The following is a 21,489-nucleotide window of genomic DNA, read 5'->3' on the forward strand; positions in this document are numbered from 1 at the left end:
GCCTATGTTTTCCTCTAAGAGTTTTATAGTGTCTGGCCTTACATTTAGGTCTTTAATCCATTTTGAGTTTATTTTTGTGTACGGTGTTAGGAAGTGTTTTTTTATATTAATTTATTGATTGATTTTTGGCTGCACTGAGTCTTTGTTGCTGTGCATGGGCTTTCTCTAGTTGTGCTGAGCAGGGGCTACTCTTCGTTGCATTGCACGGGCTTCTCATTGCGGTGGCTTCTCTTGTTGCAGAGCACGGGCTCTAGGTGCGCGGGCTTCAGTAGTTGTGGCACGTGGGCTCAGTAGTTGTGGTTCGCAGGCTGTAGAGCACAGGCTCAGTAGTTGTGGCACACGGGCTTAGCTGCTCCACGGCATGTGGGATCTTCCCGGACCAGGGATTGAACCCGTGTCCCCTGCGTTGGCAGGTGGAATCTTAACCACTGCGCCACCAGGGAAGTCCAGGAAGTGTTCTAATTTCATTCTTTTACATGTAGCTGTCCAGTTTTCCCAGCACCACTTATTGAAGAGGCTGTCTTTTCTCCATTGTATACTCTTGCCTCCTTTATCAAAGATAAGGTGACCATATGTGCGTGGGTTTATCTCTGGGCTTTCTATCCTGTTCCATTGATCTATATTTCTGTTTTTGTGCCAGTACCATACTGTCTTGATTACTGTAGCTTTGTAGTATAGTCTGAAGTCCAGGAGCCTGATTCTTCCAGCTCCATTTTTCTTTCTCAAGATTGTTTTGGCTATTCAGGGTCTTTTGTGTTTCCATACAAATTGTGAAGTTTTTTGTTCTAGTTCTGTGAAAAATGCCATTGGTAGTTTGATAGGGATTGCACTGAATCTGTAGATTGCTTTGGGTAGTACAGTCATTTTCACAATATTGATTCTTCCAATCCAAGTACATGGTATGTCTACATCTGTTTGTATCATCTTTAAGTTCTCTCATCAGTGTCTCATAGTTTTCTGCATACAGGTCTTTTGTCTAGGTAGGTTTATTCCTTGGTATTTTTTTGTTGTTGTTGCAGTGGTAAATGGGAGTGTTTCCTTAATTTCTCTTTCAGATTTTTCATCATTAGTGTATAGGAATGCAAGAGATTTCTGTGCATTAATTTTGTACCCTGCAACTCTACCAAGTTCATTGATTAGCTCTAGTAGTTTTCTGGTAGCATCTTTAGGATTCTCTTAGTATCACGTCATCTGCAAACAGTGACAGTTTTACTTCTTCTTTTCCGATTTGGATTTCTTTTATTTCTTTTTCTTCTCTGATTGCTGTGGCTAAAACTTCCAAAACTATGTTGAATAATAGTGGTGAGAGTGGGCAACCTTGTCTTGTTCCTGATCTTAGAGGAAATGGTTTCAGCTCTTCACCATTGAGAATGATGTTGGCTGTGGGTTTGTCATATATGGCCTTTATTGTGTTGAGGTAGGTTCCCTCTATGCCTACTTTCTGGAGAGTTTTATCATAAATGGGTGTTGAATTTTGTCAAAAGCTTTTTTTGCATCCATTGAGATTATCATATGGTTTTTATCCTTCAGTTTGTTAGTAGCTGTATCACATTGATTGATTTGCATATATTGAGGAATCCTTGCATTCCTGGGATAAACCCCACTTGATCATGGTGTATGATCCTTTTCATGTGCTGTTGGATTCTGTTTGCTAGTATTTTGTTGAGGATTTTTGCATCTATGTTCATTAGAGATATTGGCCTGTAGTTTTCTTTTTTTGTGACATCTTTGGTTTTGGTATCAGGGTGTTGGTAGCCTTGTAGAATGAGTTTGGGAGTGTTCCTCCCGAGGGACAAAGATTTTTAAATGATTGAGAATCCCTGTTTTGGCCCCAGGCTTGGTATACCTTTTTTCCTTTCTTGAATTATTATACAGGATTAGAACTCTAAAATAGTGACAGCTAATACTAAATAAAATGATTAGAAATAACACGCACTGAGTGCCAGATACTCTGCTAATGCTTTGTGTATATTTCAGGAGGATGCTATTATTTTTTGTTTTTTGTTTTTTGCGGTACGCGGGCCTCTCATTGTTGTGGCCTCTCCCGTTGCGGAGCACAGGCTCCAGACACGCAGGCTCAGCGGCCATGGATCACGGGCCCAGCCGCTCCACAGCGTGTGGGATCTTCCCGGACTGGGGCATGAACCCGTGTCCCCTGCATCGGCAGGCGGACTCTCAACCACTGTGCCACCAGGGAAGCCCGATGCTATTATTAAACTCATTTATTTTATAAGTAAGTGAAGCTTAGAGAAGTTCACTGTCTTGTCAAAGTTGCATAGTTACTTCATGACACAGGCAGAACTTGAACCCACAGAGCTGGCTCATGGGAGGTACTCACTCAGTAAACACTTACCGACCGGCTACCTGCCTGAAAACTCTGGCTTTCAGCCACTCCACACCTCTGCCCACTAAAGTAAGCTGCCTGAGCTTGCATGCTGGGACCACAGCACTGGGATCAGCTGGGGAACTTGTTAAAATGAATATTCTTTGCCCAACCTTCAGGAGGCAGATTCTTTATATCCAGTGCCCGGGAATATGCATTTTAACAAATTCCACAGTTGACTCCGTACAGCTGTTTGAGAGCCACTGCTTCGAATGTTAGAACATGGGACAGCAGGAGCAGCAGGGCACATAGTGGCAAGGCTTCAGTGTACAAGAATCACCCCTAAAATGAGCTTCCATAGCAAACCTGTTCAGTAGCACCTGGGGCTGAGGCTGCTGATGCAGAACCCCGAGGAAACACCCCTGGTCAAGGAGGTTTAGTTACCTCTCTCCTGAGCCAGTACCTGAGTGAGAGCAAAGGGGTGCGACACGTGGCTGACCAAGACCTGCCGGAGCTTCCCACTGAGGTCGGCGCTCTCAATCCGGTCCAGATGGGCATCCACCCAGTAGATCCTGTAAAGGAAAGGAGAAAAGGCAGCTGCTGAAGACACTTGCCAGGTAGCCCAGCCCTGCCCTCAGGGAGCTAGCTGTCCCCTCCTGAGCTGAACTGGCAGGTGCTGTGAGCAGTCAAGTTGACTTGATGAGAGGTCACTGGGAATCCCCCCAAGCTGAAGAGCAGAACTTGGTTGGTGACTCATAAGTGGGGAGGCCAGGGCTGTTCTGCGGAGGGTAGAAATCTAGTGACCTCGGAGGAGCCAGCCCCCAGTCTCATCTTCAACGACTTGATAACCCTTTGACTCCTACCCAAGAATCAAAGCCCAAATTCTTGTGAACGCCCTTCAAGAAGAGACTCAGTCTACAAAGAGCTCAGTGAAGTTAACGGAAGAAGGCATTCCTCTCCTCCAGTCCAACTCTCCAGGTGACTTTGATTCCCTTCCCTTCTTCTGAGAGCAGAAAGGAGAATTGACTGCTTTGGAGCCTCTTCCTCCCTCTTCTCCTGCCCTCCAGTATTTTTAACCTAGATCAGGAGTTGCAAATTCCAATACCTGATGGGATCAGGAGAGCAACAAATGCAAAGAATCGGTTAACTGGATGGGGGTGGTGGGATCTGCTCTGCTAAAGCATTCAAATGAAAACAGGAAAACCAGATAATCCCCGCCTGAGGGTTGAGTGCTGGATTCAGCAACACCTGCTCCAAGAATGTGTGCCCTCATACTTCTCACTGCTTGCTTTTCCCTACCTACCAAGGAGCTTTCTACTTGTTTGTTTTCACTACTTCAATCTCAACCATCCTCTCCTCTGCCCACCTGATTTCCAGGAGGCTGTCTGGGACAGGATTCCCACCTGCGGGTATCATAGTCCAGGGTAAGGCCATTGGGCCAACCCAGGTCTGTGTTGATGAGGACCTTCCGCTCAGAGCCATCCAAGTTCGCCCGTTCAATCTTGGCAATGTGGCCCCAGTCTGTCCAGAAGAGGTACCTGGGACACAAGAGCGCCATCAGCAAGGCATGGGAAGATGGCATCCAGAAGTCGAGAGAATACAGGGACACCCAGATACCATTAATATACAGGCATCTTTCAAGAGCCTCTTCATCAGGCCCTTCTTCCCTGGGTCTCTTTTCTGCTGGCCAAAAAACTTACCCCTTCCTGGGGAAAACGGCAATGGCCCGAGGTTCATCCAGGCTGTTGTTAATCAGCACTTTGCGGCAGGAACCATCTAGCCTCGATGCTTCAATGGTATTTCGGCCTGTATCTGTCCAATACAGATTCCTGGCCACCCAGTCCACTGCCAGCCCATCGGTGGTCTTCAGCCCACGCCCGATCACCGTCTCCATGTTGCTGCCATTCAGATCTGCTCGCCTTGGGGAACAGCCCAGGGTTGGATGACTGACCAGATCAGCAATAGGCTGATACCCCTTTCATCCATGTTCCCATAATTGGATTCCCACTACACTGTAAGCCCCACAGGGGCAGGGACCAAGTATGTATAAGTACATTCCTCAGCATCTAGCACAGTAGGTATTCAAAGTATCTGCCAAACTGAATAAATTATTGGGAGGACAGAGTGTTTCCTGCTGTAAGTAGGGGGCATCTGGGCCCACGTCTTGCCAAAAGACAGGTTAATAAACCCCATACACCTTAAGGAGGAGACAAGGATTGCTAGATAGTGATTATGAGAAAGGGCAAATTTTTCCAAAATCTACTGTGCATTTTTATAGCAGTCCTACACCAGGGAATTCAACCTCAGAATGGGGGGCATGTCACAAATACACGGGGGACTTTTGTAAACTACATATGCCCACCAGCTCCCAGATTCTAATACACCCCTCAGGGAGAACAAAAGGGAATGCTCCTGTTCTTCTACGTGAGAATCTCTGCCATGGTAAAACCCTCTAACTAGTGACAGGGTACCACATTCCTCAGCTGTGTCGGGGTAAAAAACTGGAATAATAATAAATAAAACAAAAAATATTAAAAAACAAAACCCAACACAACCTTGTAAATAACCATAAGCCTTGGCATTTGGCCAGCGTTCCTGCATTATAATACAGATACTTGGTTTGGCTACAAGGCCAACTGATCAATGAGTCTTAGAGGACCACTGGAGCTCCTGCAGAGCCCAATGGTAGAGGTAGAAAGCTCCGGGTCCCCAGCCTGACTTTATCTGTTTGTTTTACATACTGGGCTTCTATTAATCTTTTTTTGTTTAATATTTATTTATTTATTTGGCTGCGCTGGGTCTTAGTTGCGGCATGCAGGATCTTTTTTAGTTGCGGCATGTGTGTGGGATCTAGTTCTCCGACCAGAGATCGAACCTGGGCCCCCTGCACTGGGAGTGTGGAGTCTTAGCCACTGGACCACCGGGGAAGTCCCTATTAATCTTTAAATAGATAAATTCCCTGGCGGTCCAGTGGGTAGAACTCGGCACTTCCACCACAGGGGACACAATCCCTGGTTGGGAAATCCCACAAGCCAAGTGGCGTGACCAGAAAAAAAAGAATCTTGAAACACTTCATCATCTTTAAATAAACAAAAGAAAACAAAAGTTTGAAACTCTGCTGTAAGTGATAACACTATAAAGCATACAGTTCAGGGTCAGAACTCACTATCCAAGTTGCGGAATCACTTAGTCCATTTAGAGGTCAACACAGACCATAACCTCACCCATCAAAGGTCAGAAGCAGGTCTGTGTCTCCTGAAGGTTTCGGGGACCCTCATACCTGATAACATCCAGGAACACATCTGTGTAATAGACCTTTCCATCCACACTGTCATAATCCAGGGAGATGACATTGTTGAGCTCGGGAACGGGCACGTGCACATCTGTGTGGTCGCTGGTGTCCAGTGAGATACGCCGGATGGAGCCGCGGCTGGAGAAGAGCAGGTAGGTCTCAGGAGAGGGGTCACAGGTCTTCCCATCTCCCTTCAGCTGGATGCCAGTGGGGCAGGCACAGGAAAAGCCAGAGGGCCGAGGCAGGCAGAGGTGAGAGCAGCCACCATTTCTCGAGCTGCACTTGTTAAAACCTGAGAAAGAGAAGCACGAGTTTTGACACCCAGCCTGGAATATGGTCTGAATCTTGTAAAGGTCCTAGTTTTTTGTGCCTGATTGTCTGCTATTCTACATAACAGGATTCGGTGCCTGGCAGGGAAGAGGCAGAAGGAGCAGGGGTGTCTCCAGGAGTCCTTTGAAGGTGACAGCACCCTGCTGTTGCAGTACCAGCCATACCCAGAGGGAACACAGCCTGATCCTGCAAGGGGGCTTAGGCAGGTCCCTGTCTCTCGGGTTGTAAAGGCATCTCTGTGCTCTGGATATATCTCTGATGTTGAGATACCCCCAGGAAGTCAGAGGCTCTGGCGTACAGCCCTAGGGATCTTCTCACCCAGTGGCTGTGCCCTGTCCACAGCCTGGATGTCCATGAGGCCTGGCAGGTTGGACCTCACCAGGATGACATTGCTGCCAGTACCCTTGTCGGCACGGTGGATGCTACGGGTCTGCCAGTCAGTCCAGTAGATATAGGAGTCGAGCAGGGTGAGGCCGTATGGGTGCTGCACAGGTGACACCAGGGTGTGCCGACTGGCACCATTCAGATCAGCAGCCTCAATTCGCTGTAGAGGAAGGAGAGGGTACGGGGTGGCTATCAGAAGACTGGGAGCCCTCAGCGGAGCTTCCAGATAGGCCTCTCCCATATCCCCAGGCTTCTGCAAAGCAGCAGGAGCAGGACCCTCACCTCCGTGTGGGCATCAGCCCAGAGTAGCTGGGAGCTGGCCTTGTCCACAGTCAGTCCATTGGGCCACCCTAGGTTGTTGCTGATGAGCACGGTACGGTCTGAGCCATCCATTCCAGACCGCTCTAACTTGGCATTCTCCCCCCAGTCTGTCCAGTACATGAACCTGGGCAAGAAACAATACTAGCTGGTTATTTCCACAGTTCCTGTCTACTGTGAGTACTTAACAATATGCCAAACACTGTGAAAAGTATTTACATGCACAAAAGGGAGTTGTTGCTTAATGAATACAGAATTTCAGATTTGCAAGATGAAAAAGTTCTGGAGATCTGTTTCACAATAATGTGAATATACTTAACACTACTGAACTGTACACTTAAAAATGGTTAAGATGGTAAATTTAATGTTATGTTTTTTACAGTTAAAAAAAAAGTACTTTCCATGCATTATCCCACTTAATCCTCACAAGGTCCACAGGCATGCATTTTCATTGTCGGCTCCATTTTAAAGGCAAGGAAGCTGAGGACCAGGGAGGTTAAATATTGGACCCAAAGTGACAGACGCAGCTAATAAATGGTGAAGAAATTTGAATCCTGGATTTCTGATTCTGAGGTTCATGCTTTTAACCTCTACACTATACTGCCACCCTGAGAGAAGTCACAAGGAAGTGGAAGTGCCCCAGAGAGGTCAGTCTCAGTGCTCCTTTGAAGCATGCTTGCTCTCCACTGCCCCCCTTCACCCCATCCTTCGCCCCAGCTGAGCCAGCCCATCCCGCAGCCTGGAGCCACAGAGCTGCTCTCACCCCATCTCGTGGTACAGTACAATGGCACGGGGGCTGTCAAGGTTTTGCCACACCAACACCTTCCGCATGGACCCGTCCAGGTTGCCCACTTCAATCCGGTTGGTTCCCGTGTCTGTCCAGTACACTTTCCGGCCAACGGCATCCACTGCGAGCCCATCTGTGGTCTGCAGCCCTGCAGGAAGTCAAGACAGCACACTGGCTCCTGCCTTAAAACAGATGGGATATCTCCCCCAGCTCTATAGCCAGACAGGTGGTCCCTGGGCTGGGAGCAAGGCCCACCTGTGGTGATGATGTCCTCATGCTGTGAGCCATCCAGATTGGCACGGCTGATCCTGTGCAGCGTGCTGTCTGACCAGTACACTTTTCCTGGAAAGGGAAGCCTTGGCTCAGCCTGGACTTTCACCCCGCCCCCCAAAGGAACACACACAGTTAACATGCCCTGAGACACCAGGGCATGTCAGAGAGCCCTATACCCCTGAGCAGAGGATATCAAGGGAAATATAGAAATATCATAGCAGGATAGCTCTTGGCAGAGATGAAGTGGAAGGCTCCCAAACCCCATGCCCTCATAACCAAAGAGAAAGTGCTATAGAGATGGGGCAGGGGTCATGCCAGAGGGAACGGGGAGCCCCCAGGCTCTTACCAGGAGGCAAAGGTGGTGGGAAAGCAAGGGCAGCAGTTGCTGTAAGGCAGGGACAGTGGGCCAGGAGAGAAGGGAGGGCCACACAGACCTTCCTGGGGATCCACTCCAATGGCAATGGTGTTCTTCATGGTAATGTTGATTGGTACCACCACATCGGCAAAATAAGGGATGTCCAAGGAGACCATGCGTATGTCTATCCTCCTGGCGAAGATGAGGAAACTGTTCATGCCTGCCCAGGTGGGGAGAGAAGGAAAGAGGACAGTCATCCTAGCACAGCCATTAAGAACATTTGGAGTAAGGCAAACTGAAGTTCATGCCCTGTCTCCATTAGTTTCTAGTTCTGTGATCCTGGGCACATTATTTAAATTGTTTAAGGCTCACTTTCATCATCTGTAAAATGGGGACAATAACAGGGTGGCTGTAGGAATAAAAGAGATCACGTACAGAAAACCCTTAGCATTGGGTCTGATACATAGTCATCACTCTTTATCAATATCATGAAAATGAATCTCTTTGAAAGACCTTTTACCATGAAGTTTAAGAAACTTCATGTTAGGTGAAGGAGGGCTTTACCCACAACCTGAGAAGCACAATTCAGAGCTCCTTTCTTGCTCTAATTCCCCAGGAAGTTAGGGTTCAAATGCAGCCTACCATGCAGCAGCCCCTAGGGAGAAACCTCAACATCCAACATCTGGGCAGCCAGGTCCTGCTTCTGAGACCTTTCAATTAAGGTTATACGAAGGTTGTGCTGGTTGTGTGTACTCACAAAAGTGCCATTTCCAAAGGAGGTACCATCCAATTGTAGATATCATATGTTCTAGTATTTACTATACCGATTTTGGGCAGAAGGAACAAAACTGACTTGTTCTAACCGAACCAGTATATTACGACAATTTCCCAACAGATAAAAGTAAAGTGTCTGAGAAAGGAGCATCTTTTTCTAATATGCATGAAGACACCATGAGACCTAGTTGGATCCTGCTTCTAATCCTGTCTACCTGCTCCTCTGGACCTCTTCTTTTTTCTAAAAGCTTCATCTCGCCCCTAAGCCTCTAGAAGCTTAGGTTTCTCAGACCACACCAGAGTCCACTTGCAGGGAAGAAAGAGAGCCACTGCTCCTCCCAGAGAGGCTCTATCTAGGTCTGTGATGCTTAGACCTACCTGGTGAACAGGTCTTGCCATCAGGCATCAGGTTGATGCCTGTGGGGCAGGTACAGCTGAAGGCACTTGGATTTGGGGACCGAAGACACAGGTGGCTGCAGCCGCCATTCTCCGTAGCGCATGGTGTGGACACTGGGTGGAGAGGAATGGGTCAATGGGAAGGACCATCGCAGAGGGAAGCAGAGGAGAAGCAAGTGTGGGCCAAGGGCTGCTTACCTGGGGGTCGCCGGCGGTGGAAGACGTGGATGTCCATGAGGTTTTCCAAGTTCTCCTGCAGGGTCTCCCGGTCCAGTCCCGTCAGCCGGTCGGCACTCTGAATACTCTTGGTCTGCCAGTCAGTCCAATAGATGCGCTCTCCATAGAGGGTCAGCCCAAATGGGTGGGGCAGCTGGCTTCCAATCAGTACCTGCCAGGGACCCAGCACTTGTGTCATGCCCCAGCAAGTCCTGACAGTACAGAGCAGTGGTCAAGGGCTCAGGTGAGGAGGCAGGATGCAGCTCTGCCAGTACTACCTGCTGTGTGACCTTGAGCTAGAGCTGGTTATAAAATCTGAGCCTTGGTCAGCCAATCTGTGATATGATCGTGACAGTGCCTGGCTCCAAGGGTTCCGTGATGATTGTAAAAGATCATGTATTATTTACATAATCTCAAAGTGTCTCTGCACAAATTACTTATTAATTACAAAGGGAGAAATAGCAACTTTACAGTGGACACCACCTTAACTGTACCACCAAAGTTGGTATCACAATGATGGGACAAGCTGACATCGGTGGCTACTGATAAGGCACATTGAAAACTCAGGACACAACTTTACTTACCGTAGTATTTCTGCCCCAAATGCATAATCTGAACTTAATCATAAGGAAACATCAGACAAACTGAGGGACATTCTACAGAATAACTGGCATTTACTCTTTAAAGATACGAAGATCAGGAAAGACAAAGACAGGCTGAGGAAATGTTCCAGATTAAAGAGACATGATTACTAAAAACAACTGTGATCTGGGATTGGATCCTGGACTAAAAAAGAAAAATGAAAAAAAAAAAGCTATAAGGACATTATCGGGGCAATTGGTGGTGAAATTGAATATAGACTGTGATTAGATAGTAATATTGTATCAATGATAAATTTCCTGGTATTGATCATTATATTGGGATTATGCAAGACAATGTTCTTATTCTTAGGAAATATGCACTGGACTATTATGGGTTCAACGGCAGGATGTCTCCAATTTAATCTCAGATGGTTCAGAAGAATTGTGTGGTGTGTGTGTGTGGAGAGAGAATAAGAATGATATAACAATGTGGCAAAGCACTGAGTAGAGTTCCCTGTGCTATACAGTAGGTTCACTTTGCTGTACAGCTGAAACTAACACAACATTGTAAAGCAACTAACTATACTCCAATAAAAATTAATAAAAAATTACCTTCAAAGTTACTATCAAAAAAAAAAACAATGTGGCAAAATATTAGTTATTGGTTCTTTTTACTATTCTTTTTTTTTTTTTTTTTTTTGCGGTACGCGGGCCTCTCACTGTTGTGGCCTCTCCCATTGAGGAGCACAGGCTCCGGACACGCAGGCTCAGCAGCCATGGCTCACGGGCCTAGCCGCTCCACGGCATATGGGATCTTTCCAGACCGGGGCACGAACCCATGTCCCCTGCATCGGCAGGCGGACTCTCAACCACTGCGCCACCAGGGAAGCCCTCTTTTGACTATTCTTACAACTTGTCTGTAGGTTTGGAATTATATCAAAATAAACAATAAAAACAAAGAGAGAGGTCATGGGCCCAGTATGCAACTGGTGATTAATTAGCATTAGTGTTGATGGTTATCAGGAAAGCACTTATACCCTCAGCCCACAAGCCACATGATCCCTAGTTTCCTTTCTTCATCAAGGAGCAGGGACCCCGGGCTCTGGAGCACAGCCGCAGTTTCAGAGAAATAGCAAATGCACCATGCTGGATCACCCCTAGGCTTCCCTGGGTCCTGTTAGCTGCCAGCCAGGAAGCGCCACCCTGGAGGCTGTCAGGGCCGTGGGAGAATGCCTTAGCACCATGCTTACCTTCCTTTTGCTGCCATCCAGTCCGGCAAATTCAATCGTCTTCATGCCGGCATCAGCCCAGTATAGCCGCTGGGACCCATAGTCAATGGCTAATCCATTAGGCCACGTCAGATTAGAAGAGATGATGACCTGACGACCTGAGGCATCCATGCCAGCTCGTTCAATCTTGGGGCTTGCACCCCAGTCCGTCCAATACATGTACCTGGGCACAGGCAAGGGAGGTCTTACAAGCCTTCCAGTTAATACCCAGTGGGGATTCAGGGTTCCTAGGGTTTGAGGGTTTCTGCTTGCTATAGCTACCCCAGCCTCTTGCCTCAGTTCCCAGCCCCCTTCTGGGTTCTGGTCTTGTATCTCACATCCCTATCAAAAAGTACTTGAGGATCTTAAATGTTTCCTTGACTGGATGGGTTAAATAATTATGGTATATCAACTTAACAGAATTCTATATAACCACCAAGAAGAAAAAAATAGATCTATATAATCAAATGGAAAGATAGCTAATATATATAGCCAAGTGAAAATCCAAGTTACAGAAGAGTATGCCATTGTTGTCAAACCAAAACCATCACCTCCACCGCTACATGTATGCGTACACATAGAAGAAAATCAGGAAAAAATACCGTAAACTGTTAACCACAGTTATTTTTGGAGAGTGAGATTATAGGGAATCTTCACTTTCTACAGACTTTTTTTTTTTAAAAAAACAATGGATTACTTTGGTAAGCAGACCAAAAAGCCAACCAACCAAACAAAAAAAACAGAAAAAGAAAAAAAATTTTAAATGTAAAAGGTTTCCTTGTCCGTGAAGGAGACAGAGTTGTCACGATGCTCTGTGGCTTCTACAGCTGCTCTTGCTTCCTTGGTGCGCCCGTGAGATCTAGCCACTCTCTCTAACCTCCAGACTGCCCCCTAGCACTCAGATCTGGGGGTGGGGGGAACTTGTTCCAAAGGGGCTGGTGCTCACCCGCCCATGGGTTCCACTACGATGTCCCGGGGACGATCAAGGTTTTCCCAGATGAGTACTGTTCTCATGCTGCCATCCGTGTTGGCCACTTCAATCCGGTCTGTCCCTACCAAGAAGTAAGGGGCAAAGACGTTAACTAGTCTTGGTCATTCGCCCTCTTACCTCCCATGCCCAGCACAGAGCATGGCATGCCGTAGATGCTCAAGCAATACTTTGTGATAAATGTGCGATGGATATTTAGTGAATTGAACATCAAGAAGAAATTCAAGGAAGTGATCAGTTCCATTTCGTGGAAGAGCAAGGCTTCCTCAACCCAAGCAACCCACTCTGTCCTATAATTTAAGGCAATGCTTCTCAAACTTTAGTGTGCACAAAACCCAGAAGAGCTTGTGAAAGTAGAGATTCCTGAACCTAACCCCCGAAGATTCCAATTCAGCAGGTCTGACGTGGGGCCCAAGAATCTGCATTTCTACCAAGTTCCCAGGTAATGCTGATGCTGATTCTGCTGGGAACCACACTTTGATAGCTCTGGTTTAAGGCATTCCCCTTACCTTCCACATTTAACTGCCTAATAGAAAATGCCTCTTTTACCAAGACAGCGATGGAAGGAAAACCACAGGGCGTTATCTGAAATGACGCAAAGCATTCTCAAGCATCAGCTGCACAGCAGAAGTAGCCGCCACTTGAATAGCAAAGGCCCAACCCTCAGATGTGAGCGGCTAACTTCAGCTCTGCAGCAGCCCAACCACTCCTGACCTACCAAGGACTTCAGGTCAAGACAGAAATGGTCTAGGAGGGGCACTGGGCCCTTTGTACCCGAGGCCAGGGGTTTAAATAAGAGGATCCCAGAGAGCCAGGCCATAGTTGTCCTCTACATACCTGCATCTGTCCAGTACAGCTTGTTGGTGACCCAATCAATGGCCAGGCCTGCCGGGCTCTCCAAACTGGTATCCACTACCACCTAGGCAGGAAGCAAAGCTCTGTCACCAACTGGACTTACACCCCAGCTCGGGGGCCCAAACTCCACCAATTCACAGGCTGGCAAAGGTAGGGGAAGCCCTTACCCAGGAGAAGGTGAATTCCATCCCTCAATCTCTGCCCTCCCCAAGGGCCTGGGCCCACGCTGGGCCCTACCTCCTGTCCTGTTCCATCCCACTTGGCCCTGCTGATGGTGTCAGTGCTGACATCCGTCCAGTACACGTGGTCATCTCGCGAGTCCCAGTCAAGGGCCACAGCACTGCGCACGTCAGCCAGTGGGATGACATCATCGGACAGGTCCTCTGTGTCGAAGCTGATCCGACGGATGTCCATCCTTCGGGCAAAAAGCAGGAACTTGTCAAGACCTGATCAAAGGCCGAAAGGGGTCTTCTTTTAATGCTCTAAATCCAATAACAATGACAGACACAGACGCTCACCTGTGTGACATCTGGTTCAATCACACTTCCTGGGGTCTGGTGCCCTTTGTCCCCTACTCTTCACACCTCAGGCCCCCTTTGAGCATCGGGCAGCCCGTGCTGGCACAATCAGACTTTAAGATCCAATGGAAGTAGACTCAGCCAGGGCCCAGAGGTGCATCCTGTTTAAGCGCCTGTCAGCTTCATCTCAGCTTGCCTCTCCTGTTACTTTGCTCAGGCTCCTCTGGTGTACTGGCTAGGTCACTGTCAACCCCACCCTGCCTCTCTGCCTCCGTGTCCGCTTCAGGACTTCTGCTCCACTCCGTCATCTAGATCCCTTCTTCTTGCTCTTCATGACTTCAGCCAATAATGACTATTTGCAGAGCACTTACTCCTTGCCAGGCACCAAGCTTGGTGCTTTTCTTGCCTCGTCTCCTTTACCCTCATAACAACCCTTTGTGGTTCACGCCATTTTTATTCTTATTCTCTGGATAAGCAATCCTGAGGCTAACAGGGGCCAAGTAACTGGTCCAGGATCCCACAGCTACAAAGCACCGAAGCAGGGACTTGAACTCAGGTCTGACTCCAGAGATGGAGCTCTGGCCACACCTCTATAGAGCTTCTTCCCAGCTGGCTCTTTTCCATCCCCTGCCCCTATTCTGGTCTGTCTGAATATTTCCCCATATACTATTCTGCTTGGAAAGGCACTTCCTGCCTAACTTTATCAGCTATCTTCTTTTAAGCTCTGGGAAACCTTTAAGGGGAAGTTCCTTGCATCTCATTAAGACAACGTGGGAATAGCTGGGCACAAAAGAAGGCAAGGAAATGAGGTTCTCAATCAAAGTGTTGAATGACCACTGCCCCTGTTCCTCTGAATAGTTTTCCTAATTTCACTCTCTGGAAAAGACCTAGATCCCAAGAGAAATTTGATTTTAACCAGAGATAAGAGGATCAGTGGGCATACAGCAGTAAATGAGAAGAGCTGTGATGTGTGAGAAATTACCCCAGCCCCTTGCTGGTTGTGCTATACATCTGGATCACGCTTCTCTGGACTATACTTAGGAAAAAGCACCTGCACCACTGAGCTAGACAAGGCCACCCTCTCAAGGCAATACACCTTCAGGAGCTCAAAGGAAGCCAGAGTAGCGGTTCAGGGAGCCCCCTGGGAATCCCATTATCTTTCACTCACTAGGCACTTATTTATCCAGGGCTTATGTATGCAGAGCACCATCAGAAGTCCCGATCTTACTCTATGGTTTAGGGGCTGAGAGAAAGTCTGTAACAGGGTGAGGCTAAAGGTAAAGAGCTAGGAAGCCATTCCCCTGCTTTGTAGAAGGGCCTGGAACCCTCTTGCTGCCTACAGACAAAGCATCCTGGGTGAAATGATACACAAGCCTGGCTGCAGCAGTTCATACTTGACTGGGTGGTGTCACTGAGCCTTCAGGGACTACTGCTGGGCCCTCAGCCCTCAGCATTTTTTTTTTTTTTTTTTTTGCGGTACGTGGGCCTCTCACTGTTGTGGCCTCTCCCACTGCAGAGCACAGGCTCCGGACACACAGGTTCAGCGGCCATGGCTCACGGGCCCAGCCGCTCCGCGGCATGTGGGATCTTCCCAGACTGGGACACGAACGCGTGTCCCCTGCATCGGCAGGCGGACTCTCAACCACTGTGCCACCAGGGAAGCCCAGCCCTCAGCTTTGACATGGGAGCCCTCAGCCTCTTACATTCTTCCTCTCCAGGGGCTACCTGAGGAGCCCGGCTCCTCCCCACAACTGGCAATCCCTGAACTCCTATCCCTTGTTCCTTCCACCCACCCTCACAAGGCATGTCCATTGAGGCAGGTGCCCTAGACCCACTTACTCTGGGCACAGGCGTGGCTGCTGATCTTGCGGAAGCCAGTGGGGCAGGCACAGGTGTAGTTCTGTCCACTGGGAAGACACAGGTGGGTGCAGCCTCCGTTGTTGTCCCCACAGCGGTTTTTCCCTGCTCAAAAAGCCCAGAGCAAGAAGGTCGGGTAAGACCAAAGGTTGGAAGAAGACTAGTCCCAAGACTAGTGAGTAGTGGTTTAGCAAGGGTATGAGTTCCCTCAAGGGAGGAACTAGGCCTTATTAGTTTTTATATCTGCCCCACCTGTAAGCAGAGTGAATCCCTGACACACAGGAAATGTCTGCATGAATTAGATGGGGACAGTGAAATTGAAAGTCCTTCATGAGTCTCAACGTTGTACTACCCTAAATTTCCAGCAGAGGGAGGGATTCGCCCACATCAGTGCTAATCTCAAATTTCCCCGCGAGAAACAACGGCAACTGTGACAGGTGCAAGGAAGGTTCTCAGAAGCACTGGAGGCCCACCAGGTGGGCGGTTTTTTACCTGCAGGCTGGCGCTGGGGGTGCAAGGTGTGGATGTCCATGGGGAAGTGCAGTTTGTTGCGAATGATCTCCTGGTTCTTGCCAGTAAACTTGTTAGCACTATTGATGCTCTTGGTGTGCCAGTCTGTCCAGTACAGGCTATCTTCAAACACGGTGATGGCAAAGGGATGCGGGAGGCCTGGGGGAAAGCCCAGGATGACCTCAGTCTAGACACGGCCTGCCTGGCCCCCAGGCCCAGCAACTGCACAAATCTCACCCTCTGCCAAGGCTCCTGGGGGCTGGGCCAGTGGAAGTAGGATGAGAGATAAAGGAGAGTGAAGGGAGGGCCTCACCCTGGCTAATGACAGCCTTGCGGTGACTCCCGTCCAGATCGGCCCTCTCGATGACGTGGTGCTTAGCGTCCACCCAGTACATACGACGCCCGGCATAGTCAATGGTGAGGCCGTTGGGCCAGAAGAGATGGGTATCGGCGATGATGCGGCGTCCAGAGCCATCCATGCTGGAGGCCTCGATGCGGGGGGTGTTGCCCCAGTCTGTCCAGTAAATGGTACTGGGAATAGAAAAAAGCACATTGCAAGGAAGGCAGTAGAGGGTGGGTAAGTACCCAGGATAGTAATCAGGCAGGGGGCTTTTATTGGTTTAAACCAGGTGACTCCAACTGTTAGGAGACACATTGTTTGGTCTGCAGAGCATTTTTTCAATATTTGAATTTAAATGTCTCTAGTCAGGGCATGTATTCATTTAACAAAAAAAATTTTGGAATACCTGCTACGAGCAGGGCATATCTATCTTGGGTATTGGGAGTGCAGCAGTGAACAAAACAGACAAAAATCCTGACCTTGTGGAACTGACAATATACTAGGGTGATACGACTTAGGACAAGCACTTTCTTCTTTGTCATAATGTCTACCACCGCCTTTTGTAATTTCACACATGCGCGCGCATGTGCGCACACACACACGGTGTTTCTAAAACAGCTGACCTGCAACTGTAGGATCTTAGAGGACACCCCCCTTGATTGACTGCACTTAAATTTTTCTTTTTAATATTTATTCATTTGGCTGCGTGGGGTCTTCGTTGCGGCACACGGGAGCCTTCATTGTGGCGCTCGTTCGGGCGCACGGGCTTCTCCCTAGTTGTGGTGTGCAGGTTTTCTCTTCTCTAGTGGTGGCGCACAGGCTCCAGGGCACATGGGCTCCAGAGCGCGTGGGCTCTGTAGTTTGTGGCACGTGGGCTCTCTAGTTGAGGCACGCAAGCTCAGTAGCTGTGGCGCGCGGGCTTGGCTGCCCCGCAGCACGTGGGATCTTGGTTCCCTGACCAGGGATCGAACCTGCGTCCCCTGCATTGGAAGGCGGATTATTTACCACTGGACCACTAGGGAAGTCCCTGCATTTAAGTTTTAAAAACCAGAGGCTAAGAACTTGCATTTCAGGAGACCTTTCTTCTAATAATAAAATTATTAATTTTTATTTTATTTTTAAAGTAATGCCAGCTTCTTGCCATTCAACTTTGCCAGGTTTTTTTTTTAAGTTATTTTATTCTGATTTATTTATTTTTTGGTTGTGCCAGGTCTTAGTTGCAGCTCGCCAGCTCCTTTAGTTGCAGCACTTGCACTTTTTTTTTAGTTGCAGCTGGTGGGCTCCTTAGTTGTGGCAGGCAAACTCTTAGTTGCAGCACGCATGTGGGATCTAGTTCCCTGACCAGGGATGGAACCTGTGTTCCCTGCATTGGCAGGCAGATTCTCAACCACTGTGCCACCAGGGAAGCCCCCTATTAATTTTTATTAATTAGTTCAACGCTATGAACTAATAACAAAAAAACTAAACATCCGCCACTTATATAATGTGTTATGCCATTTAAAATGCATCATCTCATTCAATCTTTAATCTTCACACAGCTGTGAGGTAGGTATATTTTTCGATCACCAGTTTAGAAATGAGTAAAATGGAGGCATAGAGATTAATTAGCCCAAGGCCATACAGCCAATTACTGAAGAGCTGTAAATCCAGGTGTGTCTGAGCGCACAGCCAAGGCTATTAACATCACCCTGTGAGGATGCCCGCCCCCCCGCCCCCACCCCCTACCAATAAAGTCTGGCCCAGGTGGCGGGGGGAACTGTCCCTGGAGGTTGCATGAGGAACCTGGGAGCTTGAGCCACAGCTCACTCACCCCTCCATGGGGTGCAAGGCAATGGCCCTGGGCTTCTCAAGGTTCTGCCATAGAAGCACCTTCCGGTGGGCCCCGTCCAGGTTAGCCACCTCAATCCTTGATGTCCCTGAGTCGGTCCAGTAGAGTTTGTCATGGACCCAATCCACAGCCAGGCCCCCTAGTGGAAAGAGGCCATGGAAAAATGTCAGGGGTTCAGCCCAGGCTCCTCTGTGCCGTAGAAGCAAGGGCAGCTCTTACACAAAGCCGTTTCTTGGGCCAGGTACTCTTCTAACCATGTTACACACACTAACTCATTTAATCATCACAACAGCTGTGTGAGCTAGGTACTATAATGCCCATGAAGGTGAGGATATTGAGGCACAGAGAAGTCAAGTAACTGTCCAAGGTCATGCATTTCCTCCTCGCAGCCAATCACATGCCACTTCACGAATCCTGGCTCCCTGACCCACACCCAGGGTCCCCGACTGCACTGGCCCAGGGGTTTACAGATTGTGGCTCAGGGGTTCACAGAGGAACATCAGAAGTCCCATAAGCATTTGAGTCAAATGTGCTCAATACCAAATTCTAACCCACTTCCCTTGCTTGTAGAATGGCCTGAGATTGCAAAGTGAGCTATTGTTTTTCTAATCTGCAAACATTTGGATATATTTATCTGGGTTGATCAGAATATTCCTAATACTAAGCAATCAAAAGTCAGAACTTAATTGGATGCAAGGCTGATAGAGAACTGTAACGGTCTTCCACAAATCTCTGATTTCAGGTGGTTACATTCATCAAAACGGTCTCATTACTCTTGCTGATTGAGCTCATGTTTGCTTTACAACCAGCAGATGTTATAAACCTGAACCTATAAAATGAAGGTAGACTAATGAATGTTTTCCATATTAGAGTTCCATCCAAGATTTCACTGCGAGAAGATGTTCCGCTGCCTAAGGTTTGTAGCCACTTGCCTGTTCTTTCCTCAATGGCTCTGCATGTGGTGTGGCCCTGCCCCTCCCCATGGGGCCTCGTTCCCTACCTGGGCTCTCGAGCCCTGTAGACACAACCTCTTCCACATTGCTGCCATTGAGGTTGGCGCGGAGGATCCGGTCCAGGGTGACATCGGACCAGAAGACAAGCTCACGCCGGTGGTGGAAGTCGAGGGCGATGGCGTTCTCCAGGTTGTTGAGCAGCAGTGTGTACTCAGAGCGGTGCGGCAGCACCTGCCGGATGTCGATGCGGTTGGCGAACAGTAGCACAGGCTCCGGCCCTGGGACGTGGCATAGAAATGGGGCCCCCGCCAGGCTCCAGAGCTGCCCCTGGCAACATCAGCATGCACCCCCAGCTCCAGGGGGCCCCTAGCCCTCTAGGGCACGTCCCAAGCTGTTAGCATCAGTGCTAGAAGGGTGGGAGCCTGCAAAGTGCACATCCCACCCCAGCAGGGTTTTGCTTGGGGCTCAGGATGCAATTCATAGCTCCATTTTACTGCAATGGAAACAGCTAACTCTCGGCAAATCTCCAAGCACTGGAGCACCTGGCTGCCAGGCTCAGTCCTCTGCCCACCCAGCCAAATGCCAACACCCCTTACCCAGAGCCTTGCAGCTGCGCCGGTCAGGCCGGAGTTCGTAGCCTGCTTCGCACCAGCACTGGAAAGCCCCCTCGCTGTTGGTGCAGCCCTGGCTACAGTACCCCTCCTCGGCACATTCATTCACATCTGTGAGGACGGAACGTGGTCAGGAGATCTCTGTTCTGCCATCCTCCCACCCCAACTGCCCAGCTGATGAGCTGCTTCCCTGCCCACATACCCATCCACTTTCCAGGCCTAGTGGGAAGACTATATAACAAGCGGTCAAGGGCTTTGAGTTCACTCCGAGCTAGGCTGGAATCCCAACTCTGCTAACTCACCTCTCTGAGCTTCCGTTCCCCCACCTTTGAAATGGGAGGGATAACAATCCCTACCTCCCAAGGCTACTGTGATCATGATATGAGGTTACGCCCATCAAATGCCTGACCCATCGGAAACACAGCTGCCTGGCCCTGCTCCCACCCAGGCCCCAGCTCACCCTGGCACGTGCGTCCGTCCTCGATGAGCCGGTAGCCTGTGTGGCAGGTACACTGCACTGCCCCCCGCACCATCTGGCACTTCTGGGTGCAGCCACCATTGTTAACATTGCAGTTCTCCTCACCCGTCCGGGGCCCTGTGCCAGGCAGGCCAGAGATGGGAGTTGAGCCCAGAATCCTCCCCCAGACAGCCAACTTGGCATTCCACCTGGACCACGAAGAACAGCTCCTGAGGCTGCAAGAGTCACTGGGGAGGCTTCTCTCTGAAGCATATGGGCGGGGCTCAGCCACAAACCACGGGTGGGCGCGCCCGGGGGGACACTCACGGCAGCTCTGCTGTGGGCTTTCGTCGCTGCTGTCCCCACAGTCATTGACCCCATTGCACAGCTTCCTCTGCCCGATACAGCGCCCATTCCAACACAGGAACTGGTCCGAGGCACAGTGGGGGCTTCCTGGAGAGGGAGGGAGGAAAATGGGGAAGGAGGGAGGGAGACCCAGGTCACATCAGGGCAGGGCTTGGGTCAGCAAAAGGATGGGAGCCTGTCATTTTCTAGGGTGAGCTGGAGACAGATGAGACTCAAGGTGGGAGGGTCGGGGTCCAAGGCAGGAAACAGCTCAGACAGGGCTGGCTGAATGTCTGCATGTGTTTTCTCCCCAGGACACCGCAGTGGGATGGTGAGGGGTGTGGGACAGAATGAGAGAGCACATCCATGTGTCCGGCACCAGTGTGGCTAGGGGAGGGGGCATGGGGGCTGTCAGCCAGAGAGCAGTCCTTGCTCACGAGGCCAGAGCACTAGGCACCAGCCATGTGTGAGTTAAGATGTGAGAGGCCATTGAAACTCCCAGCCCTGATACTGTGTTCCAGGCCATGAGACTGCAGGTCAACAGATGCACCTGGATTTGACACTGGTAATTGAGAAGAGCAGGAAAAATCCAGGTCATGGGCAAGATCTGACTAAAGCATCACCTTGGCCCAAATGGAAAGGCAGCAGTAACACCCTCTTCCCACCCCTATCCTCCAACCCACCTATGGGTTAACGGGCCTGGGGTACCCCTGGGAGACTCTACCTGTGTTCTCACAGTTCTCTTCATCGCTGTTGTCCGCACAGTCGTCCTCCCCGTCACAACGCCAGGACAGACGGACGCAGCGGCCTGACCGACAGCGGAACTGTTCCGCCGTACATATCGAGGTGGCTGGGCAAAGCAAAGGTCTAATGAAAGCCGGGCCCCACGTCAGCCCAAAGCACCACCCTGACACCCCAAAATGCGCTTTA

General features: G+C 49.3%; 1 protein-coding gene across 1 annotated transcript in view; it reads right to left on the reverse strand.

Annotated features, from left to right (window-relative positions):
- Nucleotides 1-21,489, reverse strand: part of LRP4 (LDL receptor related protein 4) — a 52,683-nt gene that overhangs the window by 14,860 nt on the left and 16,334 nt on the right. Inside the window, exons 8-31 of the mRNA XM_060018809.1 lie at nucleotides 21,284-21,409; nucleotides 20,542-20,667; nucleotides 20,218-20,352; nucleotides 19,743-19,868; nucleotides 19,194-19,424; nucleotides 18,176-18,332; nucleotides 16,339-16,556; nucleotides 16,008-16,184; nucleotides 15,498-15,620; nucleotides 13,378-13,586; nucleotides 13,123-13,204; nucleotides 12,244-12,349; nucleotides 11,280-11,481; nucleotides 9,431-9,620; nucleotides 9,215-9,346; nucleotides 8,142-8,282; nucleotides 7,690-7,776; nucleotides 7,411-7,582; nucleotides 6,612-6,774; nucleotides 6,264-6,489; nucleotides 5,604-5,907; nucleotides 4,024-4,242; nucleotides 3,727-3,861; nucleotides 2,787-2,895 (exon numbers count right to left, since the gene is read on the reverse strand). Coding sequence (XP_059874792.1) covers nucleotides 2,787-2,895; nucleotides 3,727-3,861; nucleotides 4,024-4,242; nucleotides 5,604-5,907; nucleotides 6,264-6,489; nucleotides 6,612-6,774; nucleotides 7,411-7,582; nucleotides 7,690-7,776; nucleotides 8,142-8,282; nucleotides 9,215-9,346; nucleotides 9,431-9,620; nucleotides 11,280-11,481; nucleotides 12,244-12,349; nucleotides 13,123-13,204; nucleotides 13,378-13,586; nucleotides 15,498-15,620; nucleotides 16,008-16,184; nucleotides 16,339-16,556; nucleotides 18,176-18,332; nucleotides 19,194-19,424; nucleotides 19,743-19,868; nucleotides 20,218-20,352; nucleotides 20,542-20,667; nucleotides 21,284-21,409 — 3,896 coding nt within the window. The remainder of the gene's footprint in view (nucleotides 1-2,786; nucleotides 2,896-3,726; nucleotides 3,862-4,023; nucleotides 4,243-5,603; nucleotides 5,908-6,263; nucleotides 6,490-6,611; nucleotides 6,775-7,410; nucleotides 7,583-7,689; nucleotides 7,777-8,141; nucleotides 8,283-9,214; nucleotides 9,347-9,430; nucleotides 9,621-11,279; nucleotides 11,482-12,243; nucleotides 12,350-13,122; nucleotides 13,205-13,377; nucleotides 13,587-15,497; nucleotides 15,621-16,007; nucleotides 16,185-16,338; nucleotides 16,557-18,175; nucleotides 18,333-19,193; nucleotides 19,425-19,742; nucleotides 19,869-20,217; nucleotides 20,353-20,541; nucleotides 20,668-21,283; nucleotides 21,410-21,489) is intronic.

Source organism: Delphinus delphis, chromosome 8 (genome assembly GCF_949987515.2).
Source record: "Delphinus delphis chromosome 8, mDelDel1.2, whole genome shotgun sequence".
NCBI classification, from domain to species: domain Eukaryota; kingdom Metazoa; phylum Chordata; class Mammalia; order Artiodactyla; family Delphinidae; genus Delphinus; species Delphinus delphis.